Consider the following 24,688-nt stretch of genomic DNA (forward strand, 5'->3'; position numbering starts at 1 on the left):
CATCCCGACAAATATCTGGCGGGGCGATGTTGCTAAGAACTGGCAGCCATGGAACCGGGGTGAAACGGATGGTTCCAGAAATTATCCTCATGGAGGAATATAATTTGGAATTGACCAAGCGGACATGGGGGCTACGGAACCATACTGGGGCACAGTATTCTGCAGTGGAATAGCATAATGCCAGAGATGATGATCATAGTGTGGAAGCGCTCGCGCTCCATGAGGAGCTGGCCAGTCTTGCAATGATGTTATTCCTCGCACCCACCTTTGCTGCAGTTTTTATGAGATGTTTGTGAAATGACAGAGTGTGATTGAGAGTAATGCCAAGATAGACTGGTTGGGCTTCATGCCGGATTCTTGTATCGCCAAGCTGCACATTAAGCTCACGCGAGGCCGAGGCATGGTGTAGATGGAAAACAGATGATACCATTTTTGCAGTGCTAGGGATTAGTCGCCATTTTTTACAGTAATCAGATATCAGAGACATGTCTTTCGTGAGTGTTTCCTCGAGGATGTCGAACTTGGATGCCTGAGTTGCACAGCAGATGTCATTGGCGTAGATGAACTTCCTTGAAGAAGTTTCTGGGAGGTCATTGATGTAAATATTAAATAGCGTAGGAGCCAGAACAGAGCCCTGGGGGAGGCCACTTGAGACAAGTCTCCATCTGCTAGACTTGTCACCCAGATGCACCCGGAATCTTCTGTTTTGGAGAAGAAACGATATAGTGTTGGCCACCCATGGAGGCAGGCGTCTTATTTACTTATCACTTATTTACTTACTCACCACTCCGGTAGCACTGTTATACTTTCCTACGCCTTGCTTCCCACATGTGCAATGGGGAACTATAAAATCCAATGACAAATTCCAATGAAATTGAACAATTGAACTTATCTAAAAATTTTGTGGAACTATTAAAAAACTAATAGGAAAAGCACCCCTGATAAAAACATTAAAAAATGGAGGCATCACAATTACTGATTTCAGTTTATACTACTAAGCAATAGTAGTTAAAACAGTGTGGTAGTAGAACAAAAGACCAATGGAGCATAATAGAGAGCCCAGAACTTAATCTACATGTATAAAGGCACCTAATATGTGACAATAGAGCCAAAACTGTCTAATGAGGAAAAGAAGGTCTCTTTAATAAATGGTTCTGGCAGGACTGGACAGAAATTTGTAGAAAACTAAAACTAGACCACCACTTGACACCATGCCAAAATTAGCTTGACATAGATCATAGATCTGGATATTAGATATGAAACTATAAAATACATGAAGAACATATTGGTGAAATATTTCAGGACATTAACATCAATGATATATTTAGACACTCCACCCAGTGTGCAAGGGAAGAAAAAAAAAGACTAAACTAATGATATGTCAACTTAAAAAGCTTCTACACATCAAAAGTAAATTCCATAGGGGTAATCAGGCAACCTACCAACTGGGAGAAGATATTTGCATACTACATATCTGACAACCAGTTGATATCAAACATCTATAAAGAATTCACACAGCTCAAAACAGAACCTAATAAAAAGGAAGCAAAAGATATGAATAGACATTTTCTAAAGTTATTATTACTACTTATAGGATAGAGACAGAGATAAATTGAAAGGGGAGAAGGAGGAGGAGAGAACAAAAGAGAGACAACTGAAGCCTAGCTTCACCATTTGTGAAGCTTCCCCTTGCAGGTGGGGGGACCAGGGGCTTGAACCTGGGTCCTTACTCATTGTAGTGTCTGCTCTTAACCAGGTGTCCCACTGTCCAGCTCCAATAAATATTTTTCTAAAGGATACACATGGACCACAGACATATGCATAAATGCTCCACTTCACTCAACCTTAGGGAAATGAGAACTCAAAACTACATTGAGATTCTACCTCACATCAGTAAGAACAATCTTCACCAATAAAAAATGAAATGGTAAGAGTTGGAGAGGATGTGGAGAGAGAAGAACATTATTAAACCACTGTTGCAAATGTAAACCAGTGCAACCACTTTGAAGAACAGTATGGAGAATCCTTAAACGAATACAACAGAAATAATTTGTGATCCAGTAATTCCACTCCTAGACATTTATCCAAAAGATAATGAAAACACTAATCCAAAGGGCTATTTTCACCACTCCCCCGAGTTCATAGCTGCATTATTCACAATTGCCAACATGTAGAAGGAGCATAAATGCCCTGATAAAGAAGTTATGGTGCATACAGTCAACAGAGTACTACCCAGAAATAAAAAAAGATGTTAAGGGTCGGGTGGTAGCGCATCTGGTTGAGCACATGTTACAATGTGCAATAACCCCAGTTCGAGCCTCCAGTCCACACCTGAAGGGGGAAAACTTTGCAAGTGATGAGGCAGTGCTGTGTCTCTTTCTCGATCTCCCCTACCTTCTCAATTTCTGCCTGTTTCTGTCCAATAAAGATAATATAAAAATGTAAAAGATGTTATGTTCTTTGGGATAAATTGGGAGGAACTAGAAGAGTTTATGTTTAAATAATTAAGTAAGGAGGTGAGGGGCAAGTACCAGATGATTTCACTCATATGAGGATTAGGGTGAATTGAACACACGAACTTGAGAAAAAAAAACAACGGTCAACTTATATCTAAGACTATGGGACAACATTGGTGGTTATCATTGGGGGTTGCTGGGAGGGGCACAGATTTTTGGTGCTGAAAGTGCTGTGAAACTATACAACTATTACCTTATAATCCTATAAATCACCATATCAAGGAAAAATTAATATTTACTACTTCATGATCTTAAACTACCTAGATGTTACTACTGAGTATATGTTTTACTCTAAGTATTTAATACTTCAGATTTGTAAACTGATTGACTTCTGACCCTAGGCTTGAATTCTTAAAGTAGTTCTTAAAAAAAAATGTCGGGAGTCTCGCAGTAGCTCAGCGGGTTAAGCGCACTTGGTGCAAAGCGCAAGGACCGGCGCAAGGACCAGCTCAAGGATCCAGGTTCGATCCCCTGGCTCCCCACCTCCAGGGGGTTCGCTTCACTGGCAGTGAAGCATCTCTGCAGGTGTCTATCTTTCTCTTCCCTTCCTCTCTCCATTTCTCTCTGTCCTATCCCAGAATGCCAACATCAATAACAACAATAATAACTACAACAATAAAACAACAAAGGCAACAAAAGGGAATAAATAAATAAATTTTTTTAAGTTTTTTAAAAATTCATTTCTTTTTTACCTTAGGTACTTTCAATATCAGACTTAATAGATCAAAGTAATTTGGTACTATCAGTGCCTAACATTTTGTTATTTACAGATATCCTAAAATTGCATAAATCATGGTAAGGTCAAGTATGTCATAGTTATGTCTAAATATTGGGTTATCAAAGAAAAATAAGTTCTTAACTAACTTGGTTATAATTATAATTAACCATTGTTATTTTGAACTCCTTATAAGACTACATGGGGCCTTTCCTCTTTAAAAATCTGTATTTCTCCTTTCCTGGAACCTCAGGGCCTTTACTTGTATGTCTTTGTATGTCTTTTCCTGATCCCTTACATTATAATACTGCTACTGTTGGTCTCAACTAAATTGATACTAACAATGCCACCATGCTAAATCATGCTGCTACTGCCTTTATTCTGTGCATTATCTTCAGAACTGCCCATTCTGATATGCCAACTTGCCAACTGCTTTTGCCAGTTCCTAACAAGGAACAATTGCCCAATTCCATTTCTGCTTGTGTGTTTTCCAAATAAGTCACAGAACCTAGATATAAAGTAGGGCCTTTGATACTATCTACATGTGTTCAAATCTTCATAATTTGGGGGCAATTCTATACTTTAAAGTAAAAGTGACTAACAGTCTTCTGTAACTAGAGCTAATAAGCTTGGAAACCTAGCAGAATGTCCTAAAGAAGGCATCATAATTGCTTCAACTAAGTATTTATTACTGAGTTATAGACATCTTCCTCTCTTAGCAATAATCCATTTCCTTCATTCACTCTAGCTATTCAAATAATTTTATAAGAAATAATAAATAAGGTTTACTTTTCTATCTTTTTTACTCTTCTGACAAGGCAGCAGCATTATTGTCAACATGTGGCAAGTTTTAGAAGAAACACAGTATGTAATTGCCCAAGAGATATTTCTGAACTATGTATCCAAGTAAAGGACAATTGTTGTCCCTAAAACAAACTTTATTATAATTACAAACAAGTAAATGCCAAAAAAAAAAAAAGGTCAGCCTAGACCCCTTTAAAAAACCTACCTAGGTCTATTTGCTTTCCAACTCAAGGCTAGACTCTAAACTGAATACCAGCTTCCATGCAACAAATGGTATTTAAGGCATTAACAATGCGGGGGGGAGTTTAAGCTTGTCAGACAATGAAAACTACAAAAACTGAAAAGGGCAGGAGACTGACTCACTTAATTATGGTCATTTTGGCCAATACCAATCCATCTTATCACTTCAAGTCCTACTCAGGGAATCACTGAATTCCCACAAGGATGCAACAGTCCTAGACTTCTAGCGGCTTTCTCTCTGTACCATCACTGGTCACTTCCATCAGGAATGTCCTGATTAGTCCTTCTGAGGGCCTCTCCAGACCCTAACCCTTATTATAAACAGGTAATGTTAAGGACTGATCCATATTCTGAAGGGAGGTTGGGTTATCCTACTCTGCCACTTGAGAAGGACTGGCCCTGTAATGTGTGCAGGACTGGCCCTGTAATGTGTAGAATGTTCTCAACTGTAACCATGGGCTGTAAGCTCAGACTGACAGGAAACCATAGGTTATCCAGGTTCCTGTGCTAAATACAAATATATATATATATATATATATATATATATATATATATATATATATATATGCCCCAGATCAGGTCAATGTGGTAATTAGTTCGTTGTATTTATATATCTTTTCAAATTTGGAAGCCACTCTCTGTCCTAACCCAGATTTCAAGTATTATTCTTCATTCTTTTTTTTTTTAATTTAAGAAAGGAGACATTAACAAAACCGTAGGATAGGAGGGGTACAACTCCACACAATTCCCACCACGTGGTCTCCATATCCCATCCATCCTCTGATAGCTTTCCCTTTCTCTATCCCTCTGGGAGTATGGATCCAGGGTGGTTGTGATTATTCTTCATTATTAAGCATCCTCTTAGACAGTATTTCTAGTCCACCTTCATGGTAGCTATCAAGCTCAAGCAAAGATTACTAAAGTCCTGGGTTCCTCAGAACACACCAGAATAGATATCCTAGCCTCCCTCCACCCTAAGTTCCTTATTCTTAATGGCTCTATGTCTACACTTCAACCTTGTTTATTCAGCATTTGGTCCTGCTTTATATCTTAGTGCCTTTCAGCCACCAAGTTGCAGCTGATGCTAGATCCCGCTCTGAGTTCCCAAGACAGACAACCTCCCCAATGTGTCCCAGAACCTCTCTTCTCCAGAGTCTTACCTTACTAAGGAAAGATAGAGACAGAGTGAAGGTATGGATCAACCATCACTGTACAGGAGAGAAGTGATCAGAGAAGCCAGAACTCTTTCCTTCTACACCATAAAAGATTTTGGTCTGTACTTCCAGAGAGACAGAAATGCTAGTGAAAGATTACCAGAGTACTCTTAACCCCAGATCATCAGGACCTAGAACTTTTGTGCCTAGGAGCTTCTGTTTTTACACAATCAATGAGAGACGAGAGGTTCTAAAGAACACCTGAGAGAATCAAGTTTTTTTTTTCAATTAAGAAAGGATAAATTAACAAAACCATAAGGTAGGAGGGGTACAACTCCACACAATTCCCACCACCCAATCTCCATATCCCACCCCCTCCCCTGATAGCTTTCCTATTCTCTATCCCTCTGGGAGCATGGACCCAGGGTCGTTGTGGGTTGCAGAGGGTGGAAGGTCTGGCTTCTGTAATTGCTTCCCCACTGAACATGGGCGTTGACGGGTCGATCCATACTCCCAGTCTGCCTCTCTCTTTCCCTAGTAGGGTGGGTCTCTGGGGAAGTGGAGCTCCAGGACACATTGGTGGGGACTTCAATCCAGGGAAGCCTGGCCGGCATCCTGATGGCATCTGGAAACTGGTGGCCGAGTAATGAAGCTTAAGGGTTGTCATTCCACACGTGCAGTCTCTGGACACAGTCTGAGCTGAAGCATGTTGAGGTGGCAATCATTGCATTGATTAGGTTGCAATTGGCAGATGCAATATTATTTGATATGATTTGAGAAAAGCGTGCGGGAAAGTGGGCCCTATCCTAAGGTTCCAGGACTGGGGAAAATATAGGCTCTATAGTGGAGATGTGAGGTTCCTGCTGTCTTAGGGTTCAAAAAGACAATGGATAGTTAATGTAATCATCACATTATTTGGTAATTGGGTTAACTTTGAAAAGTCCATTTGTTAGGGTTTGCTGTATAGTACCCAGTATCTTGTATGTAGCTGTGCCATTGGTTGCTTCTGATCTACTTGGTCTAGGCTTTTGAGAGAGTCCCCATATCAAATACACAGCCTATATATTAAAAAGAGTCTGTGTTTTTAAAACTTCGAGACATACAATTAATTTCCCCCCTTTCATATTAATTAACTAGTGATTTATATGACTACACTTTACTAGGAGTGTACATAAACACCATTCCCACCACCAAAAGACTGTGTCCCATCCCACCCACCCCCACCCACCCCCACCGGCCCAGGAAGCTGCATGTCTACCCCTCACCACAGGGTTTTTACTTTGGTGTCCTATCAAGTATTTCTTTTATCTGAGAGGGACGAGGGAAAAGGAAGGACATCTATAGGATCACTTCACTCATAAGTGGGACACATGAATTAAATATTTATATTTATATATAATATATTTATTTATATTATATATGTTATATGTAATCATAATATATAGTATATAATATATATTTGTATAATATATATTATATTTATATTTATATATATTCAACCCAGAGCTATGGCCTTGAGAGCACGCTTATAGTGATTACCATGGCAGGAGGTAGAACTTGGTCAATACATTTGTCATAAAACCTTACTTGTTTTGACCATAGAGAACTGAAACCCTGGAGCTAATTTCTCCAGAATATATATTCACTTCAGTTAAGCAGTTTATCTTTCCTTTAATTAAGTTAGGAATAATTTATTTATTAAAATAATCCCATGCAACAACTATAAAAAAGATTATTAAAACAACCCTGTAATGAAACCCTATGTAGAACATTCTGTTCAATGGATAGTAAAGATTTTGGAGGAAAAAAAACCAACTGTGTATATTTAATTCATAAACAAAATTTCCTTTTTATCAAAACACATTAAGAATGAGTAGTAGTACAGCACTTTTTTTCACATCCAAGCTTCTAGGATTCCATGTAAAGCTACTGTGTGAGGGACCAAGTAGTGGCATACCTGGTAGAAAGCACACATTATAGTGTTCAAGGACTGAGTTCAAGTACTCAGTCCACACCTGCAGCTGAAACAATGCTGTAGATCTCTCTCCCTCTCTCACTCTTCCCCTCTCTCCCTCTCTCCCTTATTCTTTCTCTCTTTCTCCCTATATCTTCCTATTCTCCCTAAATTTTCCTTTTTCTATCCAAGATAAATAAATTAATATCATTCTAAAATGAGAAGTAATTGGTCTTTAGCATCATAGTTAAACAGTGATTATTGTAATTTTTAACAATTCAATGAAAATTTATCATTGCAACTATACTGTCAGAATCAAATAATCACTGCTCATCACACTGAATTGCTCAGTTTCCCATTACTCTCTCTGTATCTCGTGACACTTGACCTTTGGGAAAAGTAAGTGTTGATGAAGGATCTAGTTTCTATAGAAAGTCAGTAATTGAATAGATATTAGTTAATTGGTTTCATTCCTGATGGTTAAGAACTATTTATAACAGTGATGTATCTAAAGGGTAGTTATGTTCTCTATTTCCCTGTCTCTTGAAGCTTCTGACAGAGAAACCTAGACTTGTGCAGGTAGGTGAAACATTAATGAACCCATGACTAACTTTGGCAGATCTGAGATTTCTAAAGGGGTGGTCAGGATGGGAATAAAGGAGGGCTAGAGGGCTGAAGCCCTATGGTGGAGGTAGATGGCATTTTGGTGGTGGGAGATGTGTGCTGATATCTATTTGGGAGAGATGTCAGCTCTGTGACAATAATCTAATAAAGCAACATTTCTCAATAAAAGTTAATTACATTAAAATCTGTGTTAGCATCTGGTTCTGTCATATTACTCTCAGGTTTTGCTCTCCACAATTTATCTTTGCATTTCCTCCCTTTGTTTTAGCAACTTACTTTATTAGAATGATTTTTTCTCATTCTCTACACTTCTATATGCTTCTGGTCTTATTCTCATAGTTAAAATTGTATGGTGGGTAACAAAATATTCTTTTTAATATATCTTTGTTTTCATTTTTATTGTTATCTTTACTTATTTATTGGCTAGAGACAGAAGTTGAGAAGGGAAGGGAGATAGAGAGGGAGAGAGACAGAAAGACTCCTGCAGCACTGCTTCACCACTGGCAAAGCTTTCCCCCTGCAGGTGGGGACCAGAGGCTCGAATCTGAGTCCTTGAGCATTATAAAATATGCACTCAACCAGGTGCACCACTGCATCAGCCCCCACAAAATATTCTTATAATTCTACTGTCTTTGTTAATGATGTGTATTGAGTCTTTGCACAAGATTCATAAGAAACCCATTAAAACATTTTATGATAAAATGCCAATAAAATGGCATTTATTTACCTTTGTTATTCTATCTTATAACATATGAAAGTGCATGCAAAATTAGTCTTCTGATATACTTCGTAACTACGGTTAATAATCTGAAAGCCCTAGGTAGGTCTAGTTCCTGAAGTCAATATATAACAATTATTTAGTATTTATTAATAACTCAAAATGCATTTGGTGTTCTAGGTCCTTTCTATTTCTCATAGTAAACAAACTTTAGAATTTCATAGATATTTTATGTTTAGGAATACCATCAAATTCAGGGAAAAAAATAAGCAGAAAAACACATTTCCACATGATGATTTGTCCTTTAATTTGGGAAATAAACCCCTCCACAGATGACACTGGATTACATCCCATTGAAGACTTCTGGGTATGTGCTATCTTAAACTAATTGAAGACAAGGGGAAAAGGGATAGAATAGCTAATTTAGAAAAACCATAGGGAGTTGGGCAGTAGTTCAGCGAGTTAAGCACAGATGGTACAAAGCACAAAGACTGGCGTGAGGATCCCGGTTTGAGCCCCCAGCTCTCCACCTGCAGGAGAGTCGCTTCACAAGTGGTGAAACAGGTCTGCAGGTGTCTTTCTCTCCCCCTTTCTGTCTTCCCCTGCTCTCTCCATTTCTCTCTGTCCTATCCAACAACAATTATATCAATAACAAGAACAATAAAAAATATATAAGGGGGCTGGGTGGTGGCATACCTGGTTGAGCGCACATGTTACAGTATGCAGGGACCCGGGTCTGAAGCCCCAGTCCCCACCTGCAGGGGGGGAAGCTTCACAAGTGGTGAAGCAGGGCTGCAGGTGTCTCTCTGTCTCTATCACTCCCTTCTCTCTCAATTTCTGGCTTTCTCTATCCAATAAAATAAATAAAGATAACAAAAAAACATAAAAAACATATAAAGTGTTCTCAAGATGAGATATGGCCAACTCTTTCCAGAAATTAACATATTTTATCCCACTACCTAGAAAAATGGAATCTCTATTGTCAATAAATGAGATGGGAATGGCTTTATAGAAGATAAGAAATCAAAGGCAGACTTAGTCATAGGAGCAAAGGCATAGTAAACAGTATCAAATTCTACAAGAATATCAGAGAAGATAATGCTATTAAGTGATTATTATATGCAGTATTTAGAATCCAGCATTTCTTTTGACTGGCAAGTATAGTTATTAGTTTCAGTTTTCAAATAAACAACTGAGGTTATGCTTGGAAAGGTAAAGGTGAGAGTTCTTAGTGGCTGAGTACTCAGGTAATGACATGTAGTTAAGTGCTTAATGAACGCATCCAGACATATTTGACAAGCAAAATAAAAAAGGAGGAGGAGGAGGAGGAGAGGCGGAGGAAGAAGAGAGAAGAGAAAGGAAGGAAGAAAGAAAGGAAGAAAGAAAAAAAGAAAACCACTTGAACATAGAACAAGAAGAGAGGTAATTCCTTTTAACCAACTAAATTGTTCATAAATTTTATTTTTCTATATTATCACTCTCTGATCATTACTATTTTCTTTTTTCATTCGATTTTCTTTTTTAATTTTTTAATTATTTTTATTTATTGGATAGAGACAGTCAGAAATCAAGAGGGTGATAGAGAGGGAGAGAGACACCCACAACACTGCTTCACCACTCACAAAGCTTTCCCCCTGCAGGTGGGGACCAGGGGCTCAAACCTGGGTCCTTGCACATTGTAATAATTTCTTCCTCTAGAATATAAACTCATAGGACAGACTAATATAAAGGTAGAAAATTACACCAAATCAAAAGACTCAATGGGCAATGGGTAAGGAGGGCAGGGAGATGGCTTTGAAGAAAGGGGGCTTTGAGCATCTGATGCAGGATGATGGAAAGAACCCGAGCTGGAGGTGAGAGTGTTTTGCAGACACCTGTCATGGTGAAGTGGTAAATTATACTCATACTTCAGTCACTGTACTGTAAACCTTTAACCTCTCAACTGAAAAAAAATAGAAAGTCTACTTTCAAGTCACTGATTTTGATTTTTCGCATTTTCTATCCTCAGGTGATCTGAAAAACCAACTCTTTTTTTTCATTCAATGGATGGATTAAATAACTCTGTAGTTTCTGAGTTTGTGCTACTTGGGCTTTCTAGTTCTTGGGAAACTAAAGTTTTTCTCATGCTGCTATTCTCCTTGATGTATTTAGGGATCATCCTGGGCAATCTCTTCATTTTGTTTTTGGTAATTTTTGACTCTCACTTACATACTCCTATGTACTTCCTCTTGGCAAACCTGTCACTCATTGATATGGGTGTCTCCTCTACCACAGTCCCTAAGATGATTTCAGACCTTCTAAAGGAATATAAAACTATTTCTTTCCAAAACTGCATGACACAGATATGCTTCATCCACATCATGGGAGGAGTAGAGATGGTGTTGCTTATAGCCATGGCATTTGATAGGTACACAGCAATCTGCAAGCCTCTTCACTACTTGAACATCATGAACCCTAAAATGTGTGTTTCATTTGTAATCACTGGCTGGATAACAGGCATAATCCATGCTATGTCTCAGTTTTCATTCATTGTAAACTTGCCCTTTTGTGGTCCTAATAAAATAGACAGTTTTTATTGTGACTTCCCCAGGATCATAAAACTCGCATGCCTGGATGGAGCTAAGTTTGAATTTATTGTTGCTGCCAACAGCGGTTTCATGACGATGGGTACTTTCTTTCTGCTGCTCCTTTCATATGTCTTCATTTTGGTCACTGTTTGGAAGCGTTCTTCAGGAGACCTGTCCAAGGCCTTTGTCACTTTATCAGCACACATCACTGTAGTGGTTCTTTTTTTCACTCCATGCATGTTTCTTTATGTATGGCCTTTCCCCACATCAACAACTGATAAATACCTGTTCATTGTTGACTTTGCTATCACTCCTGTATTAAATCCTGCTATTTATACATTCAGGAACAAAGACATAAAGGTGGCCATTAAAAGACTGAGCAAACGGGGACCCTACGTTAAGTTTTGCTAACTAGATCTTGTTTTAGATTTCTAAATCTATATATTCATCAGCCTTTTATATATCTCTTTGTAGGCATTTGACACTTGGCATAGTTGTATTTAGATAGTTCTACCTCACTGAACAGATTTCCACCAGTTCTGTACATCATGTATCATTATGTTCACTATTAAGACAAATACAAGCTCAATATAATTGGGCTATTTCAGTAAACAACAACACTACTGGATTAATAATATTTATGTTTTGAATTATGATAATTTTGAACAGTGTAGATATAACATTCCTGTGCACATTTAAAAAATGAACTGTAAACTTTATTTAGTAGATGTCTGATATCAGCCCATCAAATATGTTAGAGCTGGGTGGTGGCTAACCCAGTAGTGTACACACATTACCATGTAGACAAAACTGGGTTCAAGCCCCTAGACTTCACACAAAGGGAGGGAGCATCACAAGTGGTGGATCAGTGCTGCAAGAATTTGTCTCTCTCTGTCTCACCTCCTACCAAGAAGACAGAGAAACAGAGAGAGAGAGAGAGAAGCAGAAATATAGCCTCTAGAAACAGTGGAGTTTGGCAGGTACCAAGTTCCAGCCTAAAAGAAAACTTTTTTTAAAAGATTTTATTTATTAATGAGAAAGAAGGAGGAGATAAATAAAGAACCAGATATTACTGTGGTACATGTGCTGCTGGGGATCAAACTCAGGACCTCATGTTTGAAAATCCAATGTTCCATTCACTGCGCCACCTCCCAGACTACGAAAAAAAAAAAAAAAACTTTACTGCAACTTTTAGTTACTTAAATTTTGTTGCCTCAGAAGAAGACTGACAAATTTGATTGTAATTAATTTATATAGAATCTAGTTTATGGAAGTATTGTTAAGGTATTTAAAAATTGCCAAGTAGATAGAGGCAAAAGACGGGCTACTCATATAGTTATATGTAATTGGGATACTATCATGATATGGTGCTCTCTGGGGCTCAGTAAAATCTATTATTTAAAACTGCCACAATTGAAGGGGAGGAATCCAGGCTACTATTTCTTTTTTAGAAGGTACATTATATACTCAGCATGTTAGGAAACCAAAGATAAACTGTCAGACAGATGTTGGCAGAGCAGTAGAGGACTATCTTCTTTGAAAATAATGACTGCAGAGGTTGTCTTCCCTTTAAAGACATTTAGTGTCCACTTAACTTCAATTCAGACCCACCAGAGTCTTTAAGTGATGACTTCTTTCAGTATCACAAAAATAAAATTAAATGGGCTAAGTTGTAAGAGCAACATTGCTGCTAATTGTCCTTCAATGCAGTGGAGCCTGGGTTCAAACCAGGGTTGTCCACATGGTAAAGCAACACTAAGTGAGCTGTTTCATCACTCTACTGCTAACTGATAGTAATATTACCCATTCTACGTATTCTTTATTCTCACCCATTTTTCTCCCCAGTCTGTATTCTTTTCACAGTGAGAGAATTCATTAATGTACAAAAATTTGAGATCTTGGTTAAAAGGCTACAAAATCACTTTATTGACTTACAAGTCTGTCACCACAGGGTACTACTTCACATCACCCTAAGATAGATTCATTTTATGTATGATGTGACCTGCTATTCGACCTTCTCCTGGTTTATTTCATTTACCATGATCCCTCAGTTCTATGTTTCGTCAAAAGAAAAGATATCTTTTCTTACAGATGAGTAATTTCCTGTTGTGTATGTATATCAAAACTTATTTATTTATATATTATTCAACACTATGGTTCTTTCCAAATCTTGGCCATTAAATATACTACTGTTAAGAGCATGGGATTAAAATGTCCCTTTTATTCTGTTGCTACATATGCCCTTCTAAAATTACTATTAACCATGGAATCACCAAGTGGTGCCTCAGTGAACCCTTAACCCATTAGAGACACATTGAGTTATTCTTCATTGTTGCATTAGGAAAAGAGCAATGCTGTCTTTATCCAACGGAAGACAAAAATGGGGGATCTTATTCCTTCTGAATGATGCTCTCCTAACTTGAGAAACCCAAAGAACAGAAAAACAGCCAGAAAATTAGGTATGTTAAAATTCATGCTATATCCACCAAAAGGTACATTCTTCTTCACTCTGACAGATGTTAAAATTTCAAAAGCATAAAGCAGAAACTTCAAAAGATATTCACTGAGATCCAAGATAAAAGATGCTAGATTTCTTTTTGAAAAAACAATCTTTCAAATATCAATTGATTTATTTCCTTTTTAAAATTGAAGACAATAAAATATAAGACTCTGATCTCAGAGGTACAATTTCACATCTGGCCCACATCATAGACCTATCCTCTTCAGTGCTCTCCCTTTGTCCCCTTCATCCACCATAGTCACCAGAGATCTGCAGAGATAGACGTGCATGTGTTTCACTGTATGTGTATGTGTTTCACTGTACCTGTTCACTTGTTTTGTTTCCTAAATTCATGATTCAGATTATCGTAATATTTTCTTTACCTGACTTGTTTCAATTAGCGTATTTCCCTTAGGTTCCATCATGTTGTAGCAAAAGACAAGATTTTATCTTTTCTTTTTTTTTATTTATTTAAGAAAGGAGACATTAACAAAACCATAGAATAAGAGGGGTACAATTCAGCACAATTCCCATAACCCAGTCTCCACATCCCACCCCCTCCCCTGATAGCCTTCCCATTCTCTGTCCCTCTGGGAGTATGGATCCAGGGTCGTTGTGGGTTGCAGAGGGTGGAAGGTCTGGCTTCTATAATTGCTTCCCCGCTGAACATGGGCGTTGACTGGTCGGTCCATACTCCCAGTCTGCCTCTCTCTTTCCCTAGTAAGGTGGGGCTCTGAGGAAGTGGTGCTCCAGTACACATTGATGGGGTTGTCTGTCCAGGGAAGTCTGGTCAGCATCCGGAACCTGGTGGCTGAAAAGAGAGTTAACATAAAAAGCCAAACAAATTGTTGAGCAATCATGGACCTAAAGACTGTAATAGTGCAGATGAAGTGTTGGGGGTATTCCCTGCATGCTCTTGTGTACTTCTGCTTTCAGGTATATATTTTTCCCCTAGTTTATGGGCACAGGTGAACCTATGCTCTATCTCAGGGCACCTGGACTATATTGGGGACTTTATTGGGGAGTGGAACACCTGGAATGGAATTAGAGAATAGTATGAAAGGAAAGGTCTCACCCGAATGATGAAGCTGAAGGGTTGTCATTCCACACCTGAAGTCTCTGGTCACAGTCTGAAGTGAATCACACATGCTGGGGTAGCACTCGTTGTGTTGATTAGGTTGTGATCCACGGATGCAATATTATTTTATTTGAATTGAGAGCAGCATGCAGAAAAGTGGGCCCCACCCTAAGTTTCCAGGACTGGGGGAAATATAGGCTCTATAGTGGAAATGTGAGGTTCCTGTTGTCTTAGGGTTCAAAAAGACAACGGATAATTATTGTTATCATCACATTATTTGGTGATAGGGTTAACTTTGGAAAGTCCCTTTGATAGGGTTTGGGGTATAGTACCCAGCATCTTGTATATAGCTGTGTTGTCAGTTGCTTCTGTTCTCCCTGGTCTAGGCTTTTGGGAGAGAACATATCAAGACAGCCTATGTATTAAAAAGACTCAGTCTGGGAGTCGGGCTGTAGCGCAGTGGGTTAAGCGCAGGTGGTGCAAAGCATAAGAACCGGCGTAAGGATCCCGGTTCGAGCCCCCGGCTCCCCACCTGCAGGGGAGTCACTTCACAGGCGGTGAAGCAGGTCTGTAGGTGTCTTTCTCTCCTCCTCTGTCTTCCCCTCCTCTCTCCATTTCTCTCTGTCCTATCCAACAACGACAACAACAATAATAACTACAACAATAAAAAACAACAACAAGGGCAACAAAAGGGAATAAATAAATAAAATAAATAAATAAATAAATAAAGACTCAGTCTGTGTTTTAAGAAGTTCTAGACATATCATCAGTTTTTCGCCTCTCATATTAATTAAATGGTGGTTTATATAATGTTTACACTTTAATAGGATTGTACATAAACACCACTCCCACCACCAAAAGACTATGTCCCATCCCCACCACCTACCCCTACCCCCATCCTCCACCGTGCCGGGAAGCCCAGTGTCCACCCTCCCCTTCACCACAGTGTTTTTACATTGGTGCCCTGCTCTCAATTTAATCAGATCCTGCTTTTAGTTCCCCTTTCTGTTCTTCTTTCTCAACTTCTGTTGATGAGTGGGGACATCCCATACTCATCTTTATCTTTCTGACTTAGCTGACTTAACATAATTCCTTCTAGCTCTGTCCAAGATGGGTCAGATTAGGTGGGCTCATTGTTCTTAATAGCTGCTAGATCTTATCTTTTCTTAAAGCAGAGTAGTATTCCAGTGTAAGTACATACTACACTTTATCCACTCATCTGTCAGTGGGCACTTGGGTTGTTTCCAAATCTTGGCCATTGTACATATCACATGATGAGTACAGGTGTGTATGGATATTCCAATTGGCGTTTTTGTGCAACCATTTTCTCCATCCCTTTGACTTATAGAAAATGTATTTTTATCTTTTTAAATATTTTTTATTTATTATTGAATAGAAACAAATTTAGAAGGGAGGTGGAGGTAGAGAGGGAAAGAGACAGGGAGACACCTGCTTGAACACTACTTGACCAGTTGTGAAGCTTTTCCTTTGCAGGTGGGGACCAGGGACTTGAACCTAGGTCCCTATATACTGTAATATGTGTGCTTAACCAGCTGTGCTACTGCCTGGCCCTGAAAATATATTTTATCTATAGATGATATAACACCATCTAACAGCCACTGGTTTAAAGTGTTTATCTTGAAGCAAAGACTTGAACTCGGCAGGGTATCATCTTCAAGCTAGTGTCTCAGTTAACAATTCTATTAAATTTATACAACATTTTACATAATCAACAGCTTCCAATTGCACATAATGTGATAGGATCAAGTACACTAGTTGTTTGCTTTCATACAGTTTTAATACTATAAAAGGTTACTCTTGACCTAATAAAATATTATGTGGAATTTTAATTTTATTTAATTATTTTTATTATCTTAATTTATTTGGTAGAGATAGCCTATATCAAGAAGGGAGGGAGAGGGATGTGAAGGCGATCTGGCTGCGACATCTGTCACCCCGTTGATCGCCAGGGTTGATTCGGCTGATCTGGCTGGCTAGGAGGGTGTCCCCTTCCTCCCTCACCGCTCCATGTATGTACCTCCCAAAGCTGCATGCTTGATCAAAGAGGACGGCCTTCCCCCAAATAGAGAGGACTGGTCTTTGGTGAGGGTATTCAAGTAGTTGTGCACCCCAGCTAGAACCTACAAACAAGCTCGGGGAGGGGGGGTAGCAAGGAAGAGAGACACCTGCAAACCTCCTTCACTTGTGAAGCTTTCTCCCTGCAGGTAGGGACTGGAGACTTGACCCCCAGGTTTTTGTGTATTGTAACATGTGCACTCAACCAGGTGCACCACCACCCAGCCCCTTATGTGTAATTTTTATATTAGAAATTAGACACTTGGGCAAGAATACAAGATATATCCATAACTGAGATTCTGGATTCAATCCTCATAGGAGCCACAGGGACAGTACTCAGAATAAACACAAGTAGAACTCCATTAGTGGCTGAGGAGTGCATAGACCTCTATTAAGAAAAAAGATCTACATATATGTATGCATATGTGTGTATGTATATGCATATAAGATAAAAATTGGACCAGAAAGACAGATACATCTATATCACACATACACAAGACTCTATTTATCCTTCCAATGAATTTTTTTAATTTTTTTTTTATTTAAGAAAGGATTAATTAACAAAACCATAGGGTAGGAGGGGTACAACTCCACACAATTCCCACCACCCAATCTCCATATCCCACCCCCTCCCCTGATAGCTTTCCCATTCTCTATCCCTCTGGGAGCATGGACCCAGGGTCATTGAGGGTTGCAGAAGGTAGAAGGTCTGGCTTCTGTAATTGCTTCCCCGCTGAACATGGGCGTTGACTGGTCGGTCCATACTCCCAGTCTGCCTCTCTCTTTCCCTAGTAGGGTGTGTCTCTGGGGAAGCTGAGCTCCAGGACACATTGGTAGGGTCTTCAATCCAGGGAAGCTTGGCCAGCATCCTGATGGCATCTGGAATCTGGTGATTGAAAAGAGAGTTAACATATGAAGCCAAACAAATTGTTGAGCAATCATGGACCGACCCAAAGCTTGGAATAGTGGAGAGGAAGTGTTAGGGAGGTACTCACTGCAAACTCTAGTGTACTTCTGCTTTCAGGTATATATTTTGCAGTAGTTTATCGATACGTGTGAACATAAGCTCTCTCTCACAGAAACTGGTGTATATCTAGGTTTTGGGACTTTGTTAGAAGGTGAACCACCTGAGATGAAATTAGAGTGTACTCTAAAAGGAAAGGTCTCACCCGAGTAATTAAGCTGAAGGGTTGTCATTCCACACGTGAAGTCTCTGGACACAGTCTGAGGTGAAGCATGTTGAGGTGGCAATCGTTGCGTTGGTTAGGTTGTGATCGGCGGATGCAATATTATTTGGTATGGATTGGGAGAGGCATACGGGAAAGTGGGCCCTATCCAAGGGTTCCAGGACTGGGGGAAGTAGGGGCTCTCTAGTGGAGATGTGAGGTTCCTGTTGTCTTAGGGTTCAAAAAGACAATCAATAGTTAATGTTATCATCACATTATTTGGTAATTGGGTTAACTTTGAAAAGTCCTTCTGTTAGGGTTTGCTGTACAGTACCCAGTATCTTGTATATAGCTGTGCTATTGGATGCTTCTAATCTACCTGGTCTAGGCTTTTGAGAGAGTCTGCATATCAAATACACAGCCTATATATTAAAAAGATTCAGTTTGTGTTTTGAAAAACTTTGAGACATACAATTAATTTTACCGCTCTCAAATTAGTTAGTGATTTATATGTCTACATTTTGCTAGGAGTGTACATAAATACCATTCCCACCACCAAAAGACTGTGACCCATCCCTCCCACCCACTCCCACCCCCCACTGGCCCAGGAAGCTGCATGTCTACCCCTCAACACAGGGTTTTTACTTTGGTTCCCTACTTACAATTTGATCAGGTCCTGCTTTTAGTTTCCCTTTCAGATACTCTTAGTCAACTTCTGTTGATGAGTGGGATCATCCCATACTCATCTTTATCTTTCTCACTTAGCTCACTTAACATAATTCCTTCTAGCTCTGTCCAAGATGAGTCAGAGAAGGTGGGTTCATTGTTCTTGATAGCTGTATAGTATTCCATTGTGTATATATACCATAGCTTTCTCAGCCACTCATCTGTTGTTGGGCACCTGGATTGCTTCCAGGTTTTAGCTATTATGAATTGTGCTGCTATGAACATAGGAGTACACACCTCTTTTTGGTTGGGTGTTATGGAGTCCTTGGGGTATAACCCCAGGAGAGGAATTACTGGATCATATGGAAGGTCCGTGTCTAGCCTTCTGAGAGTTTTCCAGACTGCTCTCCACAGAGGCTGTACCAATTTACATTCCCACCAGCAATGTAAAAGGGTTCCTCTGTCCCCACATCCTCTCCAGCATTTGTTGCTGCTGTCCTTTATGATGTACGCCATTCTTACAGGAGTGAGGTGGTATCTTAGTGTTGTCTTAATTTGCATTTCTCTGACAATCAGTGACCTAGAGCAGTTTTTCATATGTTTGTTAGCCTTTTGGATCTCCTCTGAGGTGAATGTTTTGTTCATATCCTCTGCCCATTTTTGGATGGGGTCATTTGCTTTTTTGGTGCTAAGTTTGCTGAGCTCTTTATATATTTTGGTGATTAGTTTCTTGTCTGATGTATGGCATGTGAAGATCTTCTCCCATTCTGTGAAGGGTCTCTCTGTTTGTTTAATAGTTTCTTTGGATGTGCAGTAAGACATTGTGAACACTTAGATAGTGATGCTGACCAAAACACTGAAACCAGAAAAGTAATCCACACTCAGAATGCACATGCTATTCTCAATAAGGATAAATCTCTGTTTCCTCCAGTTTAGATGGGGTTCAAAGTCATTAACTATCGTGAAGTAATTGATGTCAAGCCTCAATAGATGGTAGGTGTTTCACCTTTGCTGATGAAAATGACAAATGTCGAGCCAGGCCATAGCGCAGCGAGTTAAGCGCACGTGGCGCCAAGCACAAGGACCAGCGAACGGAGGCCGGATGGAGCCCAGGGCTCCCCACCTGTAGGGTGGTCGTTTCACAAGCGGTGAAACAGGTCTGCAGGTGTCTATATTTCTCTCCCCCTCTCTGTCTTCCCCTCCCCTCTCCATTTCTCTCTGTCCTATCCAACAATGACGACATCAGTAGCTATAACAACAATAAAAATTTTTTAAATCGACAAGGGCAACAAAAGGGAATAAATAAATAAAATATTTTTAAAAATTTAAATGACAAGTGTTCTATGGAGAAGACTGCACTCCATAATCTCCTAAATAAGCAATAATGGGGGCCAGGTGGTGGCGCTCCTGGCTGAGCACACATGTTACAATGCACAGGGATTCAGGTTGAGCCCCTTGTCCCCATATGCAATGGGAAAGCTTTGCAAGTGGTGAACCAGTGCTGCAGGTGTCTCTCTGTTTCTTTCCCTCTCTATTTCTCCCTTCTCTTTTGATTTCTGACTATCTCTATCCTATAAGTAAATAAAGATAATACAAAAAAAATTTTAAAGCAATAATGCATTTCTGGACTAGGAACTTTGGCTGCTACAGTTTGTGAAAAATGCTTAACTTGTACAAAGAACAATCCAAAACAAGGACTGAAGCCATCAGTGGGCACCCAAAGAGTGAGACAACTTCCTTCTGAGACTTAGAACTGAAATTCATGGGAGTCAGGCAGTAGCACAGCTGGTTAAGCGCAGGTGGCAAGAAGCCGCAAGGACCAGCATATGGATCCCAGTTCTAGCCCTGGCTCCCCACCTACAGGGGAGTTGCTTCACAGGTTTTGAAGCAGGTCTGCAGGTGTCTATCTTTCTCTCCCCCTCTCTGTCTTCCGCTCTTCTCTCCATTTCTGTCTGTCCTATCCAACAATGACGACATCAATAACTACAACAATAATAACTATAAAACAATTTTTAAAAAAAGGCAAGGGCAACTAAAAAAGGGAAAATAAGTAAATAAATAAAAAAGAACTGAACTTCATTGAAGTCAAGCCCAGCCAATGGTATAAATATCTGCTGGTCCTTATTTGCACATGCTGGAGCTAGGTAGAAGCATAACCCACCACAGCTGAGATGGCTAGAGATAATGGCAGAGCGCTGCTAATAGACATCATCCCCAAATGTGGCCTGCTAGTCAGTATAGGCTCAGACAAAAGACCTGCCTTCATCACCCAAATAGTCCATTCTGTTGACATATTGATTTAGATTTGTATGATTCAGTAACTGAGTATTTTTTGGCTATTCTTTTGACCATCAAGATATCTTCTTTGTTGAAAAGTCTGTCCAAGCTTCTCCCCATTTTCTAGTAGAGTTTTATTGATGATTTGTGAGCTCTTTAATAGTCTTATTGTCAGGCATTTATTGATGTATGATGTGTAAAAATCTCGAGTTCAGTAGAGTGCCCTTTTATTTTGGTGATGATTCATTTTACTATGCTAAACCTTTTCAATTTCAGTTCTATTGGCTGGTTTCTGGAGTTTTTATTTCCCTTATAGTTGTGCTAGAATCTTCAAAAACCTTTCAAAAGCAACCATCATGGATTGTTCTGATAATTGTTTATTTTATTTTATGTATTTCATGACTTGCAGTCTAATGTACCAGGCTTTGAACCACTGGAGCTGGGTTACTGCTGTGATTCTATTTAATTCATCTGCATATTTCAACTGAAGTTTCCCAGCATCACCCATTGAAGAAGCTCCTTATGGACAGGGGTAGATAGCATAATGGTTATGCAAAGAGACTTTCATGCCTGGTGTTCCAAAGTCCCAGGCTCAATACCCTGCACCACCATAAACCAGAGCTGAGCAGTGCTCTGGTAAAAAACAAAAAAAAAAACAAAAACAAAAACAGACACTCCTTACTCTCTCCAGTGTTTTGGGGCCCCATTTCTATAGTTGTGAAGGTTTGGGGGGGGGTTTGTTTGTTTGTTTTTCTATTATTTATTTATTTATTCCCTTTTGTTGCCCTTTTTATTGTTGTAGTTATTATTATTGTTGTTATTGATGTCATCATTGTTGGATAGGACAGAAAGAAATGGAGAGAGGAGAAGAAGACAGAGAGGAGGAGAGAAAGATAGACACCTGCAGACCTGCTTCACCGCTTGTGAAGTGACTCCCCTGCAGGTGGGGAGCCAGGGGCTGGAACCAGGATCCTATGCTGGTCCTTGCACTTTGCGCCACATGCGCTTAACCCACTACACTACTGCCCAACTCCGTTTTGTTTTGTTTTGTTTTGTTTTGTTTTGTTTTGCTTTGTTTTGTTTTGTTTTTCTGAGCTCTTAATTCTGTTCCATTTATCTGTGCATAAACATTTTTTTCAGTACCATGCACTTTAGATTATTTCAACCCTATAATATAACTGGAAGTCAGAATATGAGGCACTTCCATCTTTGTTCTTTTTTTCTCAGGATTATTTTGGTGATTCTGGTTATTTTCTGGGAGTCGGTGTTTTCTTAGAATCCCAGCATGTGAATATTAACTTGAGAATTGGAAACTGCAAAAGAACCAAAACTAGACCTACAATAAAACCAAATATTCTGACTGTACAAAAATGTAATGTCTTTATGGCAGTGTATATTATTTTCCATTTTAACTAGTACTATCATTCTACAGTGATAAAACATATATTTACAAAATTATATTAGTGAACTTTCCATTGACACATCATTAATCAAAATCATTTAAAAATACAAAACCATTCATGTAAATTTTGTTGATACTGTATTAAAATATACTTAAAAGCCTGATTTTCATAATTTAGTTTCTCAGTATGAATACAATAACAACTTCCTAAAAGTAAATATTAGTATCAGAGAAAGCTCTGCAGGTAGAGGTTGGTCTTGCACATCAGATCGCTTAGTTTGATCACTAGCACTACATGTACCAGACTGGTGTTCTGGTTTCTTTTCCCTTTCTCATTTTTTCTCTCATGAAACTCTATCATATACAAAATAAATAAAAGGACGACTTTAAAAGTGGACATTAAAAGCATCAATAATAGCTTATCTCATTTAAGTTCTAGAACTTATAAAAAATGTCCCAAAGTTTCTTCATGGCTGTCTTCATTTCTTTGTTCCTCAACGTGTAGATAATTGGGTTCAAAATAGGGGTGACAATAGTGTAAAATATAGCAAGAAATTTATCCACAGAATGGTTACTGAAAGGCCAGATATAGATGAAGATACATGGACCAAAGAATAGAATCACCACCGTGATGTGAGCAGTCAAAGTGGAACGGGCTTTGGACTGCCCAGCAGAAGAGCGATTCCTGATAGCTACCAGGATGAGACTGTAGGAGATAAGCAAAACAGTGAAACAGCTTAAAGAGATCATCCCACTGTGGGCAACAATGACTATCTCTACAAAATATGTGTCTGTGCAGGCCAGCTTAGCGACCAGAGGGAGATCACAGAAAATACTGTCCACTACATTAGAACCACAGAAAGGCAAGTTCACTACAAAGGGTATCTGGAGCCCTGAATGAAGGAGACCTAAGAACCAGGAGGTAACTACCAGCAAAACACACACTTTTTTGTTCATAATGTTCATGTAATGTAGTGGCTTACAAATAGCCACGTATCTGTCATAAGCCATGGAGACTAAAAGAACCATTTCAACTCCTCCCAGGAAGTGAAGCAGAAAGATCTGTGTAAAGCATCCAGCAAAGGAAATGGTCTTCTGCTTTCGTAGCAAGTTAATGATCATCTTAGGGGTGGCAAAGGAGGCAAGGGTGATATCCACAAAAGAGAGGTTCCCAAGGAGAAAATACATAGGGGTATTCAGATTTGACACACAAAAAACTGCAACCACAATGAGAAGGTTGCCCAAAACAGTGGCCACATAAACAACTGAGAAAAATACAAAGAGAAGAATCTGAATGTTCTCAGAGTCTGTCAGTCCTAGCAAAACGAATTCTGATACTCTGGACTGGTTTAATAGTTCCATGAACTCCATGAGTAGCTTGTTATGGAATGACCTGTAGAGAGAAATAGGAACATACTAATGTCATGAAAGTTGCCAAGATTTTTTTTATTGATTGTATCTCTTAATCATATCATTTAACTTTGAAATGTATTGTTAATTTGTGTTAACACTAAAGCATTCAAGAATTAGCCTTTTAATAAGTCTTGACTCTTCTAAACAGCCTAGGAACTCATGAAATAGGCTTAATCTTGATAGATCAATGAATATACTAAGATCTTTCAGAACTTCATGTTTATGTAGAAGATAGAATTGTTGATAAGACAAAGGCATTCTCCAGAACTTATTTCTTCATTTACTTATCTATGCATTTATTTTGCCATAATGTTAATCACTGGTGCCAAGTACCTCCATGACTCCACTGCCTTGGATGACTATTTTACTCTTTTTCCTCTGTCTTGATAGAAGTTGAAAGACATGGAGAGAGGACAGAGTGAAGAGAGAAAGAGACAGAGAGAAGGAGAGACAACTGAAACACTGCTTCATCACTCATGAAGCTTTCCTGCACAAGTGGGGACCAAGAGCTTGAAAGTAAATCCTTGTGCCCAGTAACCTGTGTCCTCTACTGGATGCACCATCAACCAGCCCCTACAACCCGATTAAAGTTTAATTTTTGAATGAATCTGTGAGTTATGATTTGTTCCAAACTAGTTTAAGAATTTCCATTTTTTTATTTTTTTAATTCCTTTATTAGGAAATTGATGTTTTACATTTGTCAGTAAATACAATACTTTGTACATGCATAACATTTCCCAGTTTTCCATATAACAATACAACCCCCACTAGGTCCTCTGTCATCCTTTTTGGACCTGTATTCTCCTCCCATCCACCCC

At 39.1% G+C, this 24,688-nt stretch overlaps 2 protein-coding genes across 2 annotated transcripts; one reads left to right on the top strand and one right to left on the bottom strand.

Annotated features, from left to right (window-relative positions):
• Window positions 1–10,758: 10,758 nt before the first annotated feature.
• Window positions 10,759–11,703, top strand: LOC103127971 (olfactory receptor 4F21-like). Its single transcript, XM_007538849.2, has one exon. The coding sequence runs from the start codon at window positions 10,768–10,770 to the stop codon at window positions 11,701–11,703; it is 936 nt and encodes a 311-aa protein (XP_007538911.1). The 5' UTR covers window positions 10,759–10,767.
• An 11,189-nt stretch (window positions 11,704–22,892) lies between these two features.
• Window positions 22,893–23,828, bottom strand: LOC103127970 (olfactory receptor 4K17). Its single transcript, XM_007538848.2, has one exon. It carries the CDS (start codon window positions 23,826–23,828, stop codon window positions 22,893–22,895), a length of 936 nt encoding a protein of 311 aa, XP_007538910.2.
• Between the last annotated feature and the right edge of the window lie 860 nt (window positions 23,829–24,688).

The sequence above is a fragment of the Erinaceus europaeus genome, chromosome 16 (genome assembly GCF_950295315.1).
Source record: "Erinaceus europaeus chromosome 16, mEriEur2.1, whole genome shotgun sequence".
Classification (NCBI taxonomy): domain Eukaryota; kingdom Metazoa; phylum Chordata; class Mammalia; order Eulipotyphla; family Erinaceidae; genus Erinaceus; species Erinaceus europaeus.

Coding starts and splice junctions, on each gene's coding strand:
- LOC103127971 (XM_007538849.2), top strand. CDS start 10,768: ATGGATGGATTAAATAACTCTGTAGTTTCTGAGTTTGTGCTACTTGGG.
- LOC103127970 (XM_007538848.2), bottom strand. CDS start 23,828: ATGGAGTTCATGGAACTATTAAACCAGTCCAGAGTATCAGAATTCGTT.